At 45.3% G+C, this 16,599-nt stretch overlaps 2 protein-coding genes across 4 annotated transcripts in view; one reads left to right on the top strand and one right to left on the bottom strand.

Moving 5' to 3' along the window:
* CYFIP2 (cytoplasmic FMR1 interacting protein 2) overlaps positions 1–16,599 on the bottom strand; it is a 50,491-nt gene that overhangs the window by 12,134 nt on the left and 21,758 nt on the right. For all 3 annotated transcript variants that reach the window (XM_026857953.1, XM_026857955.1, XM_026857954.1), the window contains exons 18-26: positions 16,186–16,282; positions 15,553–15,629; positions 14,479–14,587; positions 14,007–14,126; positions 13,124–13,323; positions 12,518–12,605; positions 3,717–3,860; positions 2,068–2,158; positions 1,259–1,389 (exon numbers count right to left, since the gene is read on the bottom strand). In XM_026857953.1, coding sequence (XP_026713754.1) covers positions 1,259–1,389; positions 2,068–2,158; positions 3,717–3,860; positions 12,518–12,605; positions 13,124–13,323; positions 14,007–14,126; positions 14,479–14,587; positions 15,553–15,629; positions 16,186–16,282 — 1,057 coding nt within the window. The remainder of the gene's footprint in view (positions 1–1,258; positions 1,390–2,067; positions 2,159–3,716; positions 3,861–12,517; positions 12,606–13,123; positions 13,324–14,006; positions 14,127–14,478; positions 14,588–15,552; positions 15,630–16,185; positions 16,283–16,599) is intronic.
* Positions 9,656–12,474, top strand: FNDC9 (fibronectin type III domain containing 9). Its single transcript, XM_026857957.1, has 2 exons — positions 9,656–10,042; positions 11,012–12,474. The coding sequence occupies exons 1-2, from the start codon at positions 9,843–9,845 to the stop codon at positions 11,679–11,681; spliced, it is 870 nt and encodes a 289-aa protein (XP_026713758.1). The 5' UTR covers positions 9,656–9,842; the 3' UTR covers positions 11,682–12,474.

Genomic DNA, 16,599 nt, shown 5'->3' with positions numbered 1-16,599 from the left:
AAAGATGGTTTGGAAAAGGCAAATGAAGTACATCCAGCATCAAATCCAACACTGAGAACAGCAGAAAGCGGTGACGAAGCCACAAAAGGAACAGAAACTGCCAGGATATAGTTGGCTACTCTTGTCGTTCTATAAAATAAAGTCAAGCTGCTAGGTGATATACATCTCTCTAGTTTCCTTAATCTTATGCAACTTCTGCTCACTGAATGTGTTTGATACACCGTATCAGGAACTAGAAGTCTCTATATCTGGGGTTAAAATGCAAAGGCAAGGGCAGAAATAGCCATTTTGAGGACATGTAGAGATTTTCAGTTTTCCCTGAACTCTGTGGTTAGATAAAACTTGGAATCTTTGAACCTTCTTCTGGTTTTGCTCTAACAAAACTTTCTGGCTTTGCTGGAAAATCCCACTTTATGCTAGGGAAGTCTTTCTGAGATATTTCTGGAAAAACTGAAACAATCCTGCCAAAACCATTATGACACGAAACATGCATTTTTACTGTAAAATTGTGTTGTTGACCCTCCTCAGTTGGCTCTAGGCCAAACTGTGAGACAATTAATTATGAAGTAAATTTGTTGCGTGAAAAACTAAAAGCTAAGAAGATGTGTGGCACTCAGCCGTAGCCTTTGGCCCATACCAGAAAGGGCATCACATGAGCTGAGAGGCTGAGACCTGTGCACATGTAAAACACTTGTTCAGGGGGCAATACTGAGTTGTCACTCCAGCTAAGCTTTCAGTGAAGATAAGTCATAGGAAGTGCATCATCAGCTCTTCTGAGATCTCCCTTCTGTTGGATTTCTTTATCCTTATCACCACTAGAATCAAATGGGTTTTCTTCATTGCACTGGCACCCCAAAAGAGCAGAGGGCTCAAATCTACTTCTCACTGTACAAATATGTATAAAAAAAGTATCGATCCCTGCCCCAGAGAGCTTACAATCTAGAAATAAGCTCCAGTTGTTTTTATTTCTGAGAAGGATGACGAAGGGGTAGCTTTGGGTCCAAGAATTAAATCTAGATCTTCCAGTATTCAGATTCTCCTTCAGCAATCCCAGATGTCAGTGACCAGGTGCCAGTGCAGACCATCCCCATGGACATGCCCCCAGACCCCAATAACACAGTCCCAGAGAGAGCCTGAGCACATGAGAAGCTGGAAGGTAACATTTCCCAAACTCTTCTGCTGGAGAACCCACTTCCACTTATATTCTTGAGCTGGCAATTTCGAGTACGGTCTGTTGGTGCAGGGGGTTTTGCCTTACCAAAGCCTGCTCGATAAGGAGGCAGAAGAGAATGGCATTGCCCACTTCTCTGAGGCTCTGGAACACATCGGTCTTCAGCTCTGCATACTCAATGATGTCCTTCAACTGATGGTGGAAAAACTCCAGGATGCCTTAAAAGATAAGGAAGGACAGTCAGAAAAGCAAGAGCAGAATCACCCCCCAACAACTTGGATAAAAAAGACAGTTAGTGCCTGTTATTTCCTTAATCACAAATTGCAAGCTGTAACTGTTAAACAGACAGACAGAGACTGGTATTGAGAAGAACAAGCATGCAGTGTCTTATCCTGCTTTCAGTAACCCTGGGGCAACAGGGAGCAATTCATACAAAGTCCTTGGATTTTACCATCAGAGATAAAAAGAGATTCAGGACTGTAATGGATGTCTTGGTGCTGGCTCACGTATACCAGCCAGAGTTTCCCCATCCAGCTCAACACCAGACTGCAGTCTGGCTGCAAAACTCTGCATCATCTAAGTAGAGCTTTTGAAAAACATCAGTGAACCCACAGCAGCAAAAGCTTACAAAATCCTGAAAATAAAACAGAGGCTACCAGAAGACATTCCATTATCTGTGTGTTCAAAGGGAAATTTCCAACAGATTTCCTAGAAAAGTTTCCTATGTATGTTCCAGTATCAACAGCAAAGCAGCTGAAAGTCTGTCTCAGGAAGCCTGGCTGCATGTTTGCACTGGCACGTTGGGTGCCAAACCTTGTTTAATTACTGGTGTGTGCCTGGCTAAATGCTGTACATGTGGGAGAGCTGTTGCTCAAGCATTTATCTGTAGCACCCACCTGGAGAGCCATATTCGTGTCTTGGCAAGCGGCATATCTTGGGCATTACTTCGATCAGAGTCTTCACATACTGCAGGATGGTGCCTTGTAGCTGTTGGAGACAAGGGGAGGTTAAACTGGAGTAATGGCTTCTTCTGGAATTGGTTTTGAAAGAGGCTGGTGGTGGACAGGTCCATATCTGACAGCACAGGACGAGACTTCAGCTGGAGTCCAAGAAGAACTTGCTTAATTTGGATTTCATTCAAATACAAAAAACAGCTCAAGTGTCTGGAGTTAGAGTGCTTTTAGAGCTTCCTCCCAAATAATAAATCACAGCTGCATGGATTTTTTACTTCAAAATACAGCTTGCTGTGTTTGCATTGTTTGCAGCTGAAATCCAAACAAAGTTCATTCTTAGACCCAGCTGGACTTGTGCTCCTAATCCAAAAAGCATTTCATCAGAGCTGCTAAAGGATTAATTTCTCAGCACAGGAAATGCTCCTTCCATCTCAGGAATGATCACTAGATACTCAAGAGTTTAAAAAAGAAGTTACATACATGTAGAACAAGTTTCTACAGATCTGACGTTTTGAACTAATACGGACAAAAGCAAAGTATATTTCTGAGTTAAAAGCACTTGCTGTCATTTGGAGTTACACACCTGCCTCCTCTAGATACATTATATAGGATAATGCACTAAAGACTATTTAGCCAGACATCAAATCCTTGTGCTGAATGCTGTCTGATCGTACACATCAGCTACAGCATTTTCAACTAAGAGAGAAATGCTTCAGTAACTACGGTGCTTTACAGTAGGGAAACTGGATATATGCTTCAGGTTTTCAGTTTTACATTGCTTTGTTAGACAAGTTCAAAATCACATTATTGCAGTCAAACCAGAATTTAAATATTTATAATGAATGACAATCCTTCCAGTAAAGCAAGGGTTTTAGTAGAAAAGGATGATGTGAAAAATTACATATTTTTGCACACTCCCTCCTCCCTTCTTAATGCTTGGTATTGTCAGTGTCCTTAGGGAGCACATGGGATCATTTCCCTGTGGATATCACATTTATCTTCTGAAAAAGGAGAGAACTAGAAAGCAGACAGGGCTATTGGCAGCCTGGCTTCAGAATACCTGGTGGAAATGGACAGTATGGCTTGAATAATATAGCAGGAATTTTCTTATAAAAACTCAAAAAGTTGTTTCCCTCAGTTTAGCTGCCTGCTCTCTACCTTCCTGCAGCTCTCCAGGGTATCACAAGGCAGTGAGACAGCGCTCTCGCCCTATTGCTGAGCACTAGCACGTGTCTTGAAGGTCTCCCAGACTGCAGCAGAGGCAGTGCCGAGGGACAGCAAGTGCCATGTCCCACCCCATCACTTCTCAGTGGCTTTTAGCAAAGCAGCATGCCAGCTCCACCACCCCCAGATGTAGGTGGCTGATCACAGTTAACACTTCAAGATGGTGGAAATGCTCCGTCATCCCACAGGAATCGGTGGGATTCCTCAGCAACAGTGAAAATCAGCCCGTTAATACAAGTGTTTCGGTGTGGATCAAGGGACATGAAGGTGCTGAGATGTGAACACCCTGAACCCAAAGCCCAAGCTGTCAACCTGCACCTCTCAAGGCATCAGGGTTTCTCCATCACCAGGGTTAGGCTCAGAATTACCAGGCTTTTGACGATCTTTAACAGCTCTTCCATGACCACTGCGATGCCTTGATAGCCAAGAAGCCTGCAGATCGTCTTGAAATGAGGTGGCCCCACAAAATTGCGGTAGGAGCTATAGATGTGACTGTAGGCAATGTTGAGAGGCTGAGAAATTAGAAGCACAGTGACAGTTAGACAGGAGTGTTTACCAGACCTGTAAAGTAATTCTCTTATCACAGTATTATGTTCCATCACTTCAAATAATTTTCAAGGAAGAGAAGAAATAATAATACCCATGACAATTCCCATTTCTTCTACTTCTTGTGGCAAAGAGATTGCTTTTCTTCCTACGTAGTCAGATATAGTCTAATCTCAACACACTATCACATCACAAGGATATGTAGCAACACCACTTTCATTTCCAAGGTAATTCACTCTCCCATACATTCCTAATCAAGGATTTCAGTTCACTGTCCCTTTGCCTCTTCAAACCCAAATCCTTCTCTACTAAAATGAAACGCTTTAAATACAGCTAACCAGACAGATTTATTTTCTATAGGCACATGCTTTATAAATGAGGTTTATTAAGAAAAGTAGGAACTGCAGCATCTGAGCTTAAGAGCAGTTGGAAGAGACACAGAAAAGATCCTTTTTGCACTCTGCAAAGCTCTACATCAGCCTCTGTATTTAACAGACATCCCCATGGGACTGTGAAAAGGGCAAGAATCTAACCCTGGTCTAGGGAGAATAGTACCCAGGGCTCTGGCCCCCCAGAATTTTTAGGAGCAGAAAACGAAGTAATTTCCAGGAATGTACTCTACCAGTGTCATCTTGGAAATGTGGAAATTGCTGCAATGTTTTATCACCGGAACATTTATAGGATCCATTTGGTGTGAGGGAAACAGAAGTAGGGGGAATTAATTCACTTGTGTGATCTGCAGAAAAATACTGAAAATCAGATTTAGCTGAGACACCGCCTGCTTGGCTTGGACTCTGCAATAGGATTGTTGGCATCATGATTCAGCCCAGGAGAGAAAGGCTGTTGTCTCCCCCCACGACATCTACAACTGCAGTCTGAGTAATCAGCAAAAAAGCACATTCTTGAAAAGATTCTGGCATGCAGTGCCCCTTCCAGCAAAACACAGTCAAATCCCTGGCTCATGCTTACCAAAAGATCTTTCTTAGACAAGGACAAGAAAACAAATTAAACTGTATCCCAAATACACCGTGCAAGGCTGACTTTGCTTCTCGTGTGAATGCTGTGTACCAGAGGCACACGGCACCCTCAGGCAGTGGGGAGCCTGCTGGCCTGCATGTATCACAGACCTCGCTCTACAGGGATTCCCTTCCCTGCCAGGAATGGAGCCAAGGGAGCAGAGGGACCCATACACCGAGGAGCTCAGGGTGAAAGGGAGCGAGTGCTGAAGCAGTTGAACAGGATAAAATGTTGTCTATGGTCCAACACTGCTGCTCCCAGCCACTGCAGTACAGCCACCTGAAGGCTTTGGTTGTCCTCCGATTCTGACTCACTGCCTCGGGATTTACTTTAACACTTCACTTGAGTTACTAATGAGTTACAAAGTCATTTGCTAAGAATGGGAAAAATACTTTCATTTGCTCTCAGGTACAGAATTTCAGTGGACTGATGTACCGATCGTGCTTTCCTAAACATGTCAGTTGCTTTAATCAATTAATTAATTGTCGCTCATTTTGTTACAGCCTCACTGCTCTAGTCAAGCAGCTTATCGCCTACTATAATTCCTAGGTGCTCTAGCAGAAAGAAGACACAGCTATAAAGTCCTCTACTTTCTGTGAAATATTTCACCTCCTGGCCCTGGTAGGTGAAAAAAAAAAACCCTTTAATACTATTAGGTACAGAAAGGCTACTTTGGAGGCTCTTTAGTGCATTCATTCACAATGAGCATTATCTTTCTCTCCCATCAAAACTAAACAAAAGGGCCCTGATTGAGTATGGGCCAGAGTTTAAAAATTATTCAGGCAGACAGAAGTCTACTTTCAAAGCTGCCTGGATGCCAACTCCTGTTAGAAGAATGGCATTTGAGCATCCTGCTTAGGCTTCTATCTGTATCCTTAGATAATCAATTCTTTAAAAATCTATTTTGTAGAGACTGATCCAAAGCCACTAGATATGCACACTGATATATGTGAAAAACAGCAGTAGTTTATATTTTGAAGTGTGTCTGTTTAAACATCAGGTAGCACCCAGCCTGGAATATTTGCCAAATGGCCAACACGACCACCCCAGGGGGAAGCCAGTAACCTGCCAGGGCCCCAGCCCAGCCATGTGTTTTGTTGCCATGGCTTTTGCAATGCCTTGTTAACAGCCCCGGGCATCCCCCAAAAGTGCCATGCTGCAGGGGTGACCCAAGTGGCCCCGAGATGGCTCCTTGCACCTTGTTTCCATGCCTCCCTGGAGGGTCCTTTACCCTGTTATTTCCCCACGGTTAGCACACGGGTGGCTCATCCAGACTAGGAGGGGGAAGGAAATATCCCCATTTCAGTGGGCTTATGAATCCACCTTCATTTCTGGAAGCCTCTGCTACTCCACAGCTAGGAGACAGGTCTTGTGTCTGCACACATGTCATGGTGCCCTGAGATAGGCTACCACCAGTACCCAGTTGTGGAGGAACTGGTCAGGTTTTCCCCATAATGGGCCTGATATTTCGCTGTAGAGGCAGCGAGTGGCCGGTGCTGCCACACAGCCACCCACCTCGCAGCATTCCCTCGCCTCTCAGAGGGATAATGGGACTGAAGAGCAGCTTTCAGGCGGGCTTTTCCCTCAAGTGGGGGTCTCGGCAAGAAGCCTGATTGGGAGAAGACACATTTTAGGACGTGCATTGGCTGCAGATGGGTAGGATGATTCATCCCCGCCTGTCTGTGAGATGAGGTAGGTTCATCGAGCTCTCCACAGAGACACGCAGCGCATTAGCAGCAGGCTTGTGTCTAATAATAATACTCTGCCAGCAATTAAAAATATAACTCCATTTAAGGGTGAGATACACAGCTTGGGGTAAAGACTGTAGGATGTAAAAAATGACACCAGTGAGTATTTTAAGACAAAACAGCTGAAGGTACAAGCTGGCTGCATGGCACAGCTCAGTCCCCCATGCTGGGCAGCCACTTTCATCCCCTCAGAGAGCCAGAGCAAAGCCCCTAATCTCTCTGCCTCTTGGAAGCAGCAGCTGCCAAAGAAACTGTGGAGGTTTGCCCCACCTTTGGTTTGGGGCCAAACATGCAGGTTTTGGGGCTGGAAGGCTGGGAGTGCAGGCAAGCTGGGATTTGCAGCACGGGGCAGAGTTCCCGGTGTCTCACAGAGCCCAGGTGTCCCACCCTGTGCCCACCTCAGGGAGAGCCATCCGTACTTGGGAGCATGTGGGGAAGGCTCCCACATTACTTTGGGAGCTCAAGAAGGTACTCCAGAGCACATTTAGCTGCAAATGAAGCAAAACAAAACCCAGTTGTCATTTCCATGTCTCGGAACTTGTTGGCCATCATCCACACCTGTCTGAGCTCACCGGAGGGAAAGCAGGGAGAGTTTTATCTGATAAAATACATCAGAGAGAGAGATAATAGACACATAATACTGCCTGTCCAGAACCCCTTTGGAAAAATAAAGAGCTAACAAAAGAGGAGTGAGACAAAAAAGGACTTGCACCCAGCCCAAGACTAGTCCAGGCTCCTAGCCAACCTAACTTAAGTGTGACAGCTGAGATGGTGGCTTAGAAAGTGATAAACAGTTCTGACCAGAATTGTCAGAGGAGGGTCTCTAAATCAAACAGCCTGAATATGGTCTGATTCCTTCCCCTGCCACAAACAATCTTCACGCTCCCTATAAAGCTCTCCCTGTAAGACTTTCATGCAAAAAACATTACATATTCCCTAGCTGGGATGGACAGGACATGTACAATGCAGCAGACATGTTTATATACTGTATTGAAACTGTGTCTGTGTTTATTCTGTGTCTCAACATAATATCTCACTATACCAGCTACTGATTTTACAGGACTGTATACACTGCTATTATTTACAACAAGCCGATGGCCCCGTCAAGCCAGGTAGCACAGCCCACGCGGTCGGTTGGAAGGGATGAGCAGCCCCCGCTGCCAACACCTCCTGCAGCAACCACAGCTCCTTAACGCCTTTGTGTTGTTGCTGCAGACACGACAGCAGAAAATAGAGCGGCTCCATCCCATTCACACGCCATCACTATTTTTACAAGTGCCAGCAGCATGCACTGTCCTTCAGGTTACATCTGCCTGTATGCTCATTAAAAAAGAGGGGGGCAAATTCAACCAGGGAAAGGGAAACAGGGATTTCCAGTGAGTGGCGTGACCTTGGGTCCGGCAGTGCCAAGAAAAACAGAAGCGCTCATGAGAATACATAAATGGAGCCCAATCTAAAGCATTTACAGAGCTAAGAGTGGTTAACAAGCAGTAAGTAGTGGATTGCTGGTAATTTTGCAGCTTCTTTGTCAGAGACCTGGCAACCTGCTGTGTTTTATAAGCGACTGAAAGACAGAAAATGGCTCAGTGTTTGCTAGCCACTGGAGCTGCCCTGGGTTTCAATCCTATGGTGAGGAGCAAGGAGGTCCCAGGCAGGGCCACAGCAGAGTCCACCTGCAGATACACCAGTGCTGGATCAGTCCTGGCATTGGCATGATTTTGGCTTCTTCTTATCCTGGGAAATGAGAATTTCAAGCTCATCACTAGTGTGAACTGGTGCAAGCTTGATTTTGGAAGCAGGCAATACCAACACTACTGAAAGCTTTGCTGCGGTTTCTCTGGGGCTAGTGGTATTGATCGTGGCATGCAGAGCAGCCAGCAGGACCCTTTGCTGGCCTAATCCTGCTACTTCAATTCTTCTCAGCTTCCTCTCTTCTTGCTAACACATCTTATTTGTGAACAACTGAAATTTAATTTCGAAGCAACCGTGAACACTGAGAAACTCAACAACTCAAACGCAGTAAGAAAGCAGTTCTCTCATGAAAACATTACTGCCCTGTGTAATCCACCTTTCTGAAGCACAGCTACTCTCCCTGCAGGCAAGGATGTACTTTACTCACAGCATGGGACCAGCTAAGAGCTCTCTATCCCCCTGCTCCTGCAAGCAGGATTGAGCCATGTAAAAGGCAGGAAGCCACCTGGAAGTACTTTCATCTCCATCCCTGCCCATAATTATTTTCATTTCTGCTCCCAGTTTTCAGCTCGCTGGCAGCCGCAGTTTACTAAGAGACAGAAGGGAATACATATCTTGGAAGACAAAACCAAAACATCCAGAACTGCAAAATGTAAATCAAAATCAAGGGTCACACATACTCCCCAGGGCTGCAATAGTCCCTCCTGATGCAGTTTGCATCATTTCATCACTGTTGATATTTCAAAGATCTTCAAAATGTTGCAAGCACTTTTCCAGGAACAACGTGGAATGAGTAGCTTCAGGCCCCAAACCAACATTTCTTTTGGGAAAGTTCCTGTCTCAAATACATTTTGGCTTCAGAGAGAAGTGAATCACTTCTTCAGAGCCTCTCCTAACCAGACCCAGTGCCACGTCTGTCCCCTCCTGGCCCCAGACTCGAGCTGCTCCCCTGAACACCACTGGCACTGGCTTTGCCTCTCCCTCCTGCCCTCTGACAGGGGACATCCCCAAGTTGTCTGTAAGGCAAGAGCATTCAAAGAAGAGCCTTTCTTAATCCCATGGGAGTTCAGCAGAAGGTCAAGGTCTCTCCTACTCCCATCACACAGGTTAAATATTAAAAAGCTAATGGACATTGCTGCATCATCAGTGATTAAAATCTACTGCTCACTGGCTTTGGCTTAAATCAGTAGTTTAGATGTGCAAAAAATCATAGAATTAAAGACAAGGCCCCTGAGTGCTAAGCTATCAGTGTGTACTGCAGGCCAGGATCCAAATTCCACACCATGTGCCAATGTGCCTCTAACCCCAGACCGTGCTGGGGGGCAGTGATGGGTCTTGCTGGGGTGGGGGACTGTGGATAGGAGAAAAAAAAGAAAACCAACCCGAACAAGCCAGCAAGCAAAACTACCTGGCTTGTTTATTCCACCTCGGGGACACATACTTCTCCCAGGCAGAAGCTTTTAGGGACAACATTCCCAAATCACTCCAAAGATGCCTGCCCATTCTTTCTTATTGGTTGCTATGGTGAGAGATGACGGAGCCCCAGACGGGTATAATATGAGGCAGCACACGGGGAAGGGATTTAGCAGAGGCAGGAGGGAGGCGAGCGGAGGGAAGAGGGGAAGGCACTGCCCACCCGTGGCTACACTGCTCACCAGCACCGACGGGCCACCGTGGACCTGCCCGGGGAGGTAAGCGGCTGCCCGCGGCGCTGGGAGGGCTCAGTGATGGGCGCGTGTGCTGTTCTGCTCTTCACCTCAGAATGGTTGAAACAGTCCTTAAGATGAGCTGATTCTTGAGCGAATTAAAGGAAAGTTAGTTACAATAAAAGAGGAAGAAGGAAAAAAAGAAACCGGTTCTATTGCATGCAGCTCTTGCTCAGAGCACTTGACTGGTTGGGAGAGAGAACCTTGCAACAAGGCTCAGGGAGCACTTTGGGGATCTAAAGCAGTGATGTACTGAAGTGATTTGGGCTGTAATTTGTTAGTGGTCAGTGTGTTTTATTTAGGGGAGAGCTTTGTACTTATTATTCATATCTTTGTATTTCCCTAAAGGCATTGATTTTATATTTCACCAACCTTCAGATTTCACATTTAAGATCCTGATATTATAGTGTGAGATGCTGAAGGAACAAAAAGAGTTTATACTCTATTAATCAACAAGTAAGGTACAGAAAATGCAGCATCAACTTAAACCAGCGAATTAATCATTATGCAGCTTTTTAGATGACATTTAGGTGTAAAAATCAAATTATCTATTGGCAGCTTCACAAGGCAAGCTGGAGCTAGATTAATGATCAATTTATGTTAATCACACCTGCAGTATCCTTTCTATTCCATGGGAAACAAAAAAGCTAAAAAAGCTTCCTATACAGACAACTAGTCAGAAAGAAGAGTTTTTAAAAAAAATCTAACTAGAGCATAAAGTATGGGTTTTTTTAATTATGAAGCACAGTGATACAGTAGTCTGGGCACCAGCAGGATTAATCATTTCTAATTTTAGCCATCTAAGACCTAGCATCTAATCTAAGCTAGCCAGGCATAGTCCTGAGTACAGTTTAAGGGCCAGTAAAGCTGATGGAAAGACTTCACTGCTATCAGTGGCCTTTGAGCCTGTACATGAATCAGGAAACTCAAGCCTCTCTCTGTATCTGGTTTCAGGGGCACAATGAACATCGAAGTGCACAACATCACTTACACCAGTGCCACTGTCTCTTGGGCCATGAACAACCCCTGTCCAGAGAACTACTACCACGTCATGTATCGCCCTAACTGGAACAGCGTCTTCGCTGGCTATTTACGCCAAAACTTCCACCGTGAGGAGCGAGTTCCTCACCCCCTCAGTTCCCTCGTCCTCCACCGACTCACACCATCCACCATCTATGTCCTCTGCATCACGTGCAAGAACTCTTACCCCTCCAGCAACCACTGCACCACCTTCCACACTCTGGACAAAACCCCTCTGGTTTTCGGTGACTCTAAGCATGAACCTACCACCTCCATGTGGATGGTGAGCAGCCTGCTGCTCCTCTGCTTCACTGCTCTCCTGGCCTACGGCTGCCTGCAGTTCTGGTCTGCACGGTGCCACCGGGCTGCGGGGCTGAAGCACCCTGATGCCAGCCCCGAAGAAGTGGGCGAAGGCAGCAGCTCGCCAGAGGGGCCACTGAACGACGGACTGAGAGAGGAGCTTCTGGAGGTCCCCATGACCACAGTGCTAGTGAGGAGCTCCAGTTTCATAAGGGAGAGTCCATATAGCTCCCCCCACTGCTTTTTTTCCTATAAAAACAGCGATGATAAAAGGGCCATCTTGCCACAGCATGGCCTGCAATGAGAGCGAAATAAAGGGAGACGCTGCTTGGAGGTTTGGTTCGTGCTGCTCCTTCCCAATTCTTGCCAACAGGACTGTTTGTGTGTCCACGAGGGCTGTTTGCCCCAGCGTGGAACATGAGGCAGGGACAGTGGTTGCAGGGAGAAAGAATTTTGTCAAATGACAAAAATATTCTCATTTTCTGAGGGTTTTTAAAAAAAGAAACCAAGTAAACTCTATGGGAACGGACAGGCTTGGCTGACTGTAGTGTCATTAGCTAATGTGCATCAGTGCTGTAGGTTTACTTCAGAGTCATCAATCAACATGTGCAAGAAAAAAACTCCAGTCAAGTAGTTTCATGCTTGAGTGATCCTTCACAAGCATCACACCCCAAGCCCTCATAACGCTTGTATAAACAGTTATCGCAGCCTGACAAAAGAGCTTTTTGTCAGTATTAAGGAGTCTATATTTGCACACACAGGTATTTTAGTAATTCCCATTTTGAACTACAAATAGGATTCCTGGAGCAGTACCCTCCTTGGGGAGGGGCACTGCTTTGGAGCACCAGCTTGGTCTCTTCTGAGCCCTTATATGGATGTGACTTGTCTCAGTGCCAACACCAAGCACAGAGCAGTGTCGGCATCCTCTAACACCGGCACGTTATGGAGAAGAATATGGTAAAGCAATAGCAAAAGCACACAAAATCTGCTTCTTGCATGGCTTTTTGGTTTCACATGGCAATGTGACCCTGCACATTTGCACCTGACATTCTGTTAATGAATTGGTTCTTGTATTTTTTTCTTTCTAAATAAATACTTCCAACATCCACCACTTCTGTCTGTTGCAACTCATTTACTGACCTTGGATCCGTAGAGGTAATACGGCTGAACGTTGGCTGGCTTGTCCCGCTGGGGTTCCTGTGTGAACGGAATTGCTGTCCTCACAAACCTGTGGTGAGCATGGGAGATGGGGAGGAAAGTGGTCAGAGCCTGGGTAACTGTGCTGAGTGCACATATGGCCCGGTCTGGGATGAACTGCAGTTGCAGAATAATTAGCAATTCATCACCTAAGCTACATGAACTGGAATGCAAACTCATGCCCCAATCTATCAGTGGTGTAAACCATGTCAGTTTAACCTACCAAATGTGGGGTTTCTTGTCATTGGCAGCAGGCAAGAAACACATATGGGTCGCTACCACAGCTCTGCTGCTCAGTAAATCAACCCTCTAACCAATCTAGCTCAGTTGCTTGCAATCCCTGTCCAAATTTGTTGCTTGAATTTGTTACTAACATTTCCAGGGCCAAGGGGAGCTGACGGGCCTTAACTACATTTCAACTGTAACTGTTGCATCCCATAGGGAATGAAAACCCCACTGCAATGCATATGAATTGCGTGTGGCAGGTTTGTCACTTTGGAAAGAAAAGCAGGGTCTCCAGGTGCCCCCTGCCTTGCTTTTTCTCCTCACCTGTTGGTGGAACCATTGTAGCAGTAGTTGGGTAGAAAGTCAAAATTGAGTTCCCAGAAGACGTGGAGGGTGATGCGCCCATAGGGTGCGGAGACGTTGTGGTTGGCCTCCCGGAACATGGCATCAAAGCTGTCCAAAGTCATGTGCTTGCACAGCAACCTGTGAGTCAGGCGATTTATTTCCAAGAGCCACTCCAGCTCCTGCAGCACATAAAGCAGCAGCAATGCAACGTGTTACCAAGATGACAATAGAAACAGCTGATTTAACTGCCAGGGGAATGATTTTGTATCCACATCCACACAGAACTTTCCAGGTGAAGATGTAGCAAATGCTAAAAACATCAATTTAACTCAGTGGCAGAGGCCAATTGCACTTCCACTGGAGGAGTCCTGGTCCAGTATCTCCTACACCTGCAGGAAGCAAAATTAATTTGTTCCCCACTGAGCACTCACTGGCTTTCACATCAGAATCCTTCAAAGGTGGAAACTGGTAATTTTACACTACTTGACTCTGATGCTCCTGTAATGTTATCAAAGGCAGCAAATTCTGTACACACACAAACGATGTCTCATCCACCTTCATCCAACAGGGGAAATTTAAGTCAAGATTTCCTTCTCCCAGATCACAGGACTCTCTTATGCGAGCTCTGCAAAATCTAACTGCTGACTGTCACCTTATGATTTATGCAGATACTTAATGGTCCAATAATACTAATGCAATTAAAGCTGCATAATTAGAAATAGTAGAGACTCGGCAGCATAAAGGAAGATATACAGCTGGCTGAAACCAACTGTAGGTGGGACATGAAGAAGACAATTGACTGGGTATCCATAGCAATGTATTATTCTCACTATTCATACTCGCAGTCAATAACAGTTCTTACCACTATGGATGTCAGGTCCTCGCTCTCAAAGCGGCTAATGGCCTGGTCTAATGATTTGTACATTGCTGCAGAGATACGCTGGGTAATGAGCCTGTTCAGGTCAATTGATCTACCGAGCAACTGGGAAGAGAAGATATTTGCATGTTATATACAGATGGAGACAAGGCACTTTTTTTTTTTTTTTTTTTTCACACAAATTAAAACCAAATATCCAAATCTGCCTGAATGTAAAAGTGGTGTCTCAAATGCCTCTTTGGGGTTTATCATTACTTAAGAGGTAACGAGGGAAATGTGGAGCATAACTCTTTTTGCCCTCAGGCCCAATGCCCTGGGTGTGGTGTATGAGAAATGGGTTCAACCCTTCTTACTCCTGTACTGACCTCGACTGAGCCCAGCATGAGGATGCCAGCCACCAACAAAAGGATAACAGACCAAGAGCTATGAGTACAGGAGTTTACTGCTGGCACTGTACCTGGACATGCCTCTGCTTGAGCAGCGTTTCGTAGCGGTTGGATGGTGGGTATGGAATAATCACCCCATAATTCTTACATTCAGCCCGGAAACGTTTGTCCAATAAAACACTGAAAAAAGGAAGGTGCGTCAGGAAAAAAGAAACATACACTAATCAGCTTCTCTCTGGATCTTTTCCAGAGTTGCTTTCATCCTTCTTTTCATCTTGCTCTGAATGCCAAAAAATTTCCACACACCAATAACTCTGCTTACACTACTGAATCACAGAGCAGCAGTTGTTATCTGAGGACTGCCATGCTGTTGTCCCTGATTCTAGGCTTTTATGGCTAAAACATTCAAAAAGCTAAAAGACTGTGCTGAAAGATATCACTGGTTCCAGGTACTAGGGTGGTCCCACAGGTGTGCTCCCTCCTTGAAGATCTGCTGGGGGAACATTTGGTTGGTGATAGACCAAATGTGATCTACAGACAAAACTCCTTGCAGAGGTACACCAAAGACTTGCTTCACCTCTGGGGACATGAGAGGAGGACTCTCACTAGAGTTCATCCATGCGCTTTAAATTGGTATGGAGAAAATGTCACAAAGGGCCTACCTCCCCACAAAGGGAGAAAGCAATTCTGCAGAAGACATCTGGTCTGATGTGTGATTTAAGACACTGAGTACCCTTCTAGCTTTTACAAGTTCTGCTGCTTTACTAGGGTGAGGAGAAGTGCATATCCCTGTTTCATAAAGATGGGCGATTTCCACTCATCTGCCTCGTACACAAACAGAAGTCAAGCAAGGACATGTCTTCAATAGGCTCAGTTTGCTTTTCTGTTGCTCTCACAAACTCCACTCAGGCAGCTACTTACAATGCCAATTATTATTTTTTCACTTTTAACCATGACTCCTTGCCACCATTAATTCATTTTTCCCATCTACACCGGTCTGACATGGACAGCCAGCTCTGTGGGACAAGGACAATCTATTCTGTTACATCTACTTGCAGCAGCTACTCCTCGAGGGAACCTTTTGGTTAACAGCAATTTGGATGCAGCAGTATCATCAGTCATCATCAGCAGTCAGGTTCTCTTACCTGCCAGCCATTGCTTTATAATAGGCAAAGATCTGATCTGCCAGCTTGTACACAAATTGATCAAAGCACAAATTCACCTGGGGGAGATAAAACAAGACTTGGTGAGGGTGTCACCAGCACAGAGCAGCTCCTTCCTACGCATGCAAGATCAATACAACTCAGAGAGCTCTAATTTAATACATACATGTATGTCTCACTCTCTAAAAACTGCACTGCAGTTCTCACATGCTAAAGGTAAGCAGAAAACTGCAGTTACATTTCTCTCTTACAGTTTCTGCATGTTCTTACGTGTCCCAGTCCCCCATGCCTAGTCATCCTTCTCTCTCAGGCATCTCCAGTTTCTCATTTTCCTCTGATGTTCATAACCCTCTGCCCATCAGACAGACTCTTCCATCCCCCCAGTGTTTGAGAGCCTTTGGCTTCCACGATTCCCCATGGGTAACGCTGAGCTGAAGCCCTTCATCAGCAGAGTCTGTAAAGCTATCTGGAAATTTTGATCTTTTAAAGACTTCTCAGTTTGATGGGGTATATTTTTCCTATAATGAATTCACTGAACTGCTGGGTGGGGCTGTCAAACAGGGCAGTGTGACCCCAGTGAGCTCCTTCCATACAATAAAGATGAAGAGAACTTACTTCAGCCTCAATTTCATCGTATAGGAACTGTTTTTTGAACTTTGTCAAGGCATAGTATGCGCTGTCATTATAAAGGTCCAAAGGGTACAGTACATACCTGAGGGCAAGAAGACAGATCATGTCATAAATTAAGCATAGTATCAGCATAAACAGCAGCCAGTGCATGTACCTTGCTTGGAGCAAAAAATGGCTTTTCTCTGACTTCACTCCTATCACTTCACTTCCTCCAGCCCTTCAAATGCTCCCTCTTGCTCCTTGTGTCCTGCTGGAAGCAGCTAGAACAGATCTGGATTTGAGCTAACTGTGACTTGTTCAATCGAGACTTGCTCCTTTTCTGCCCTTGAAAAAGCCCTCACTCCACAGAGTGCTCTGAGCATGGCTGTAAAATGAAAAACAAAGTTTTCCTAATGATGG

This window comes from Athene cunicularia (assembly GCF_003259725.1).
Source record: "Athene cunicularia isolate RWA chromosome 13 unlocalized genomic scaffold, athCun1 chr13_part1, whole genome shotgun sequence".
NCBI classification, from domain to species: domain Eukaryota; kingdom Metazoa; phylum Chordata; class Aves; order Strigiformes; family Strigidae; genus Athene; species Athene cunicularia.
Note: the sequence above shows the minus strand (reverse complement) of the source record. Positions and strands in the feature narration are given on the sequence as shown.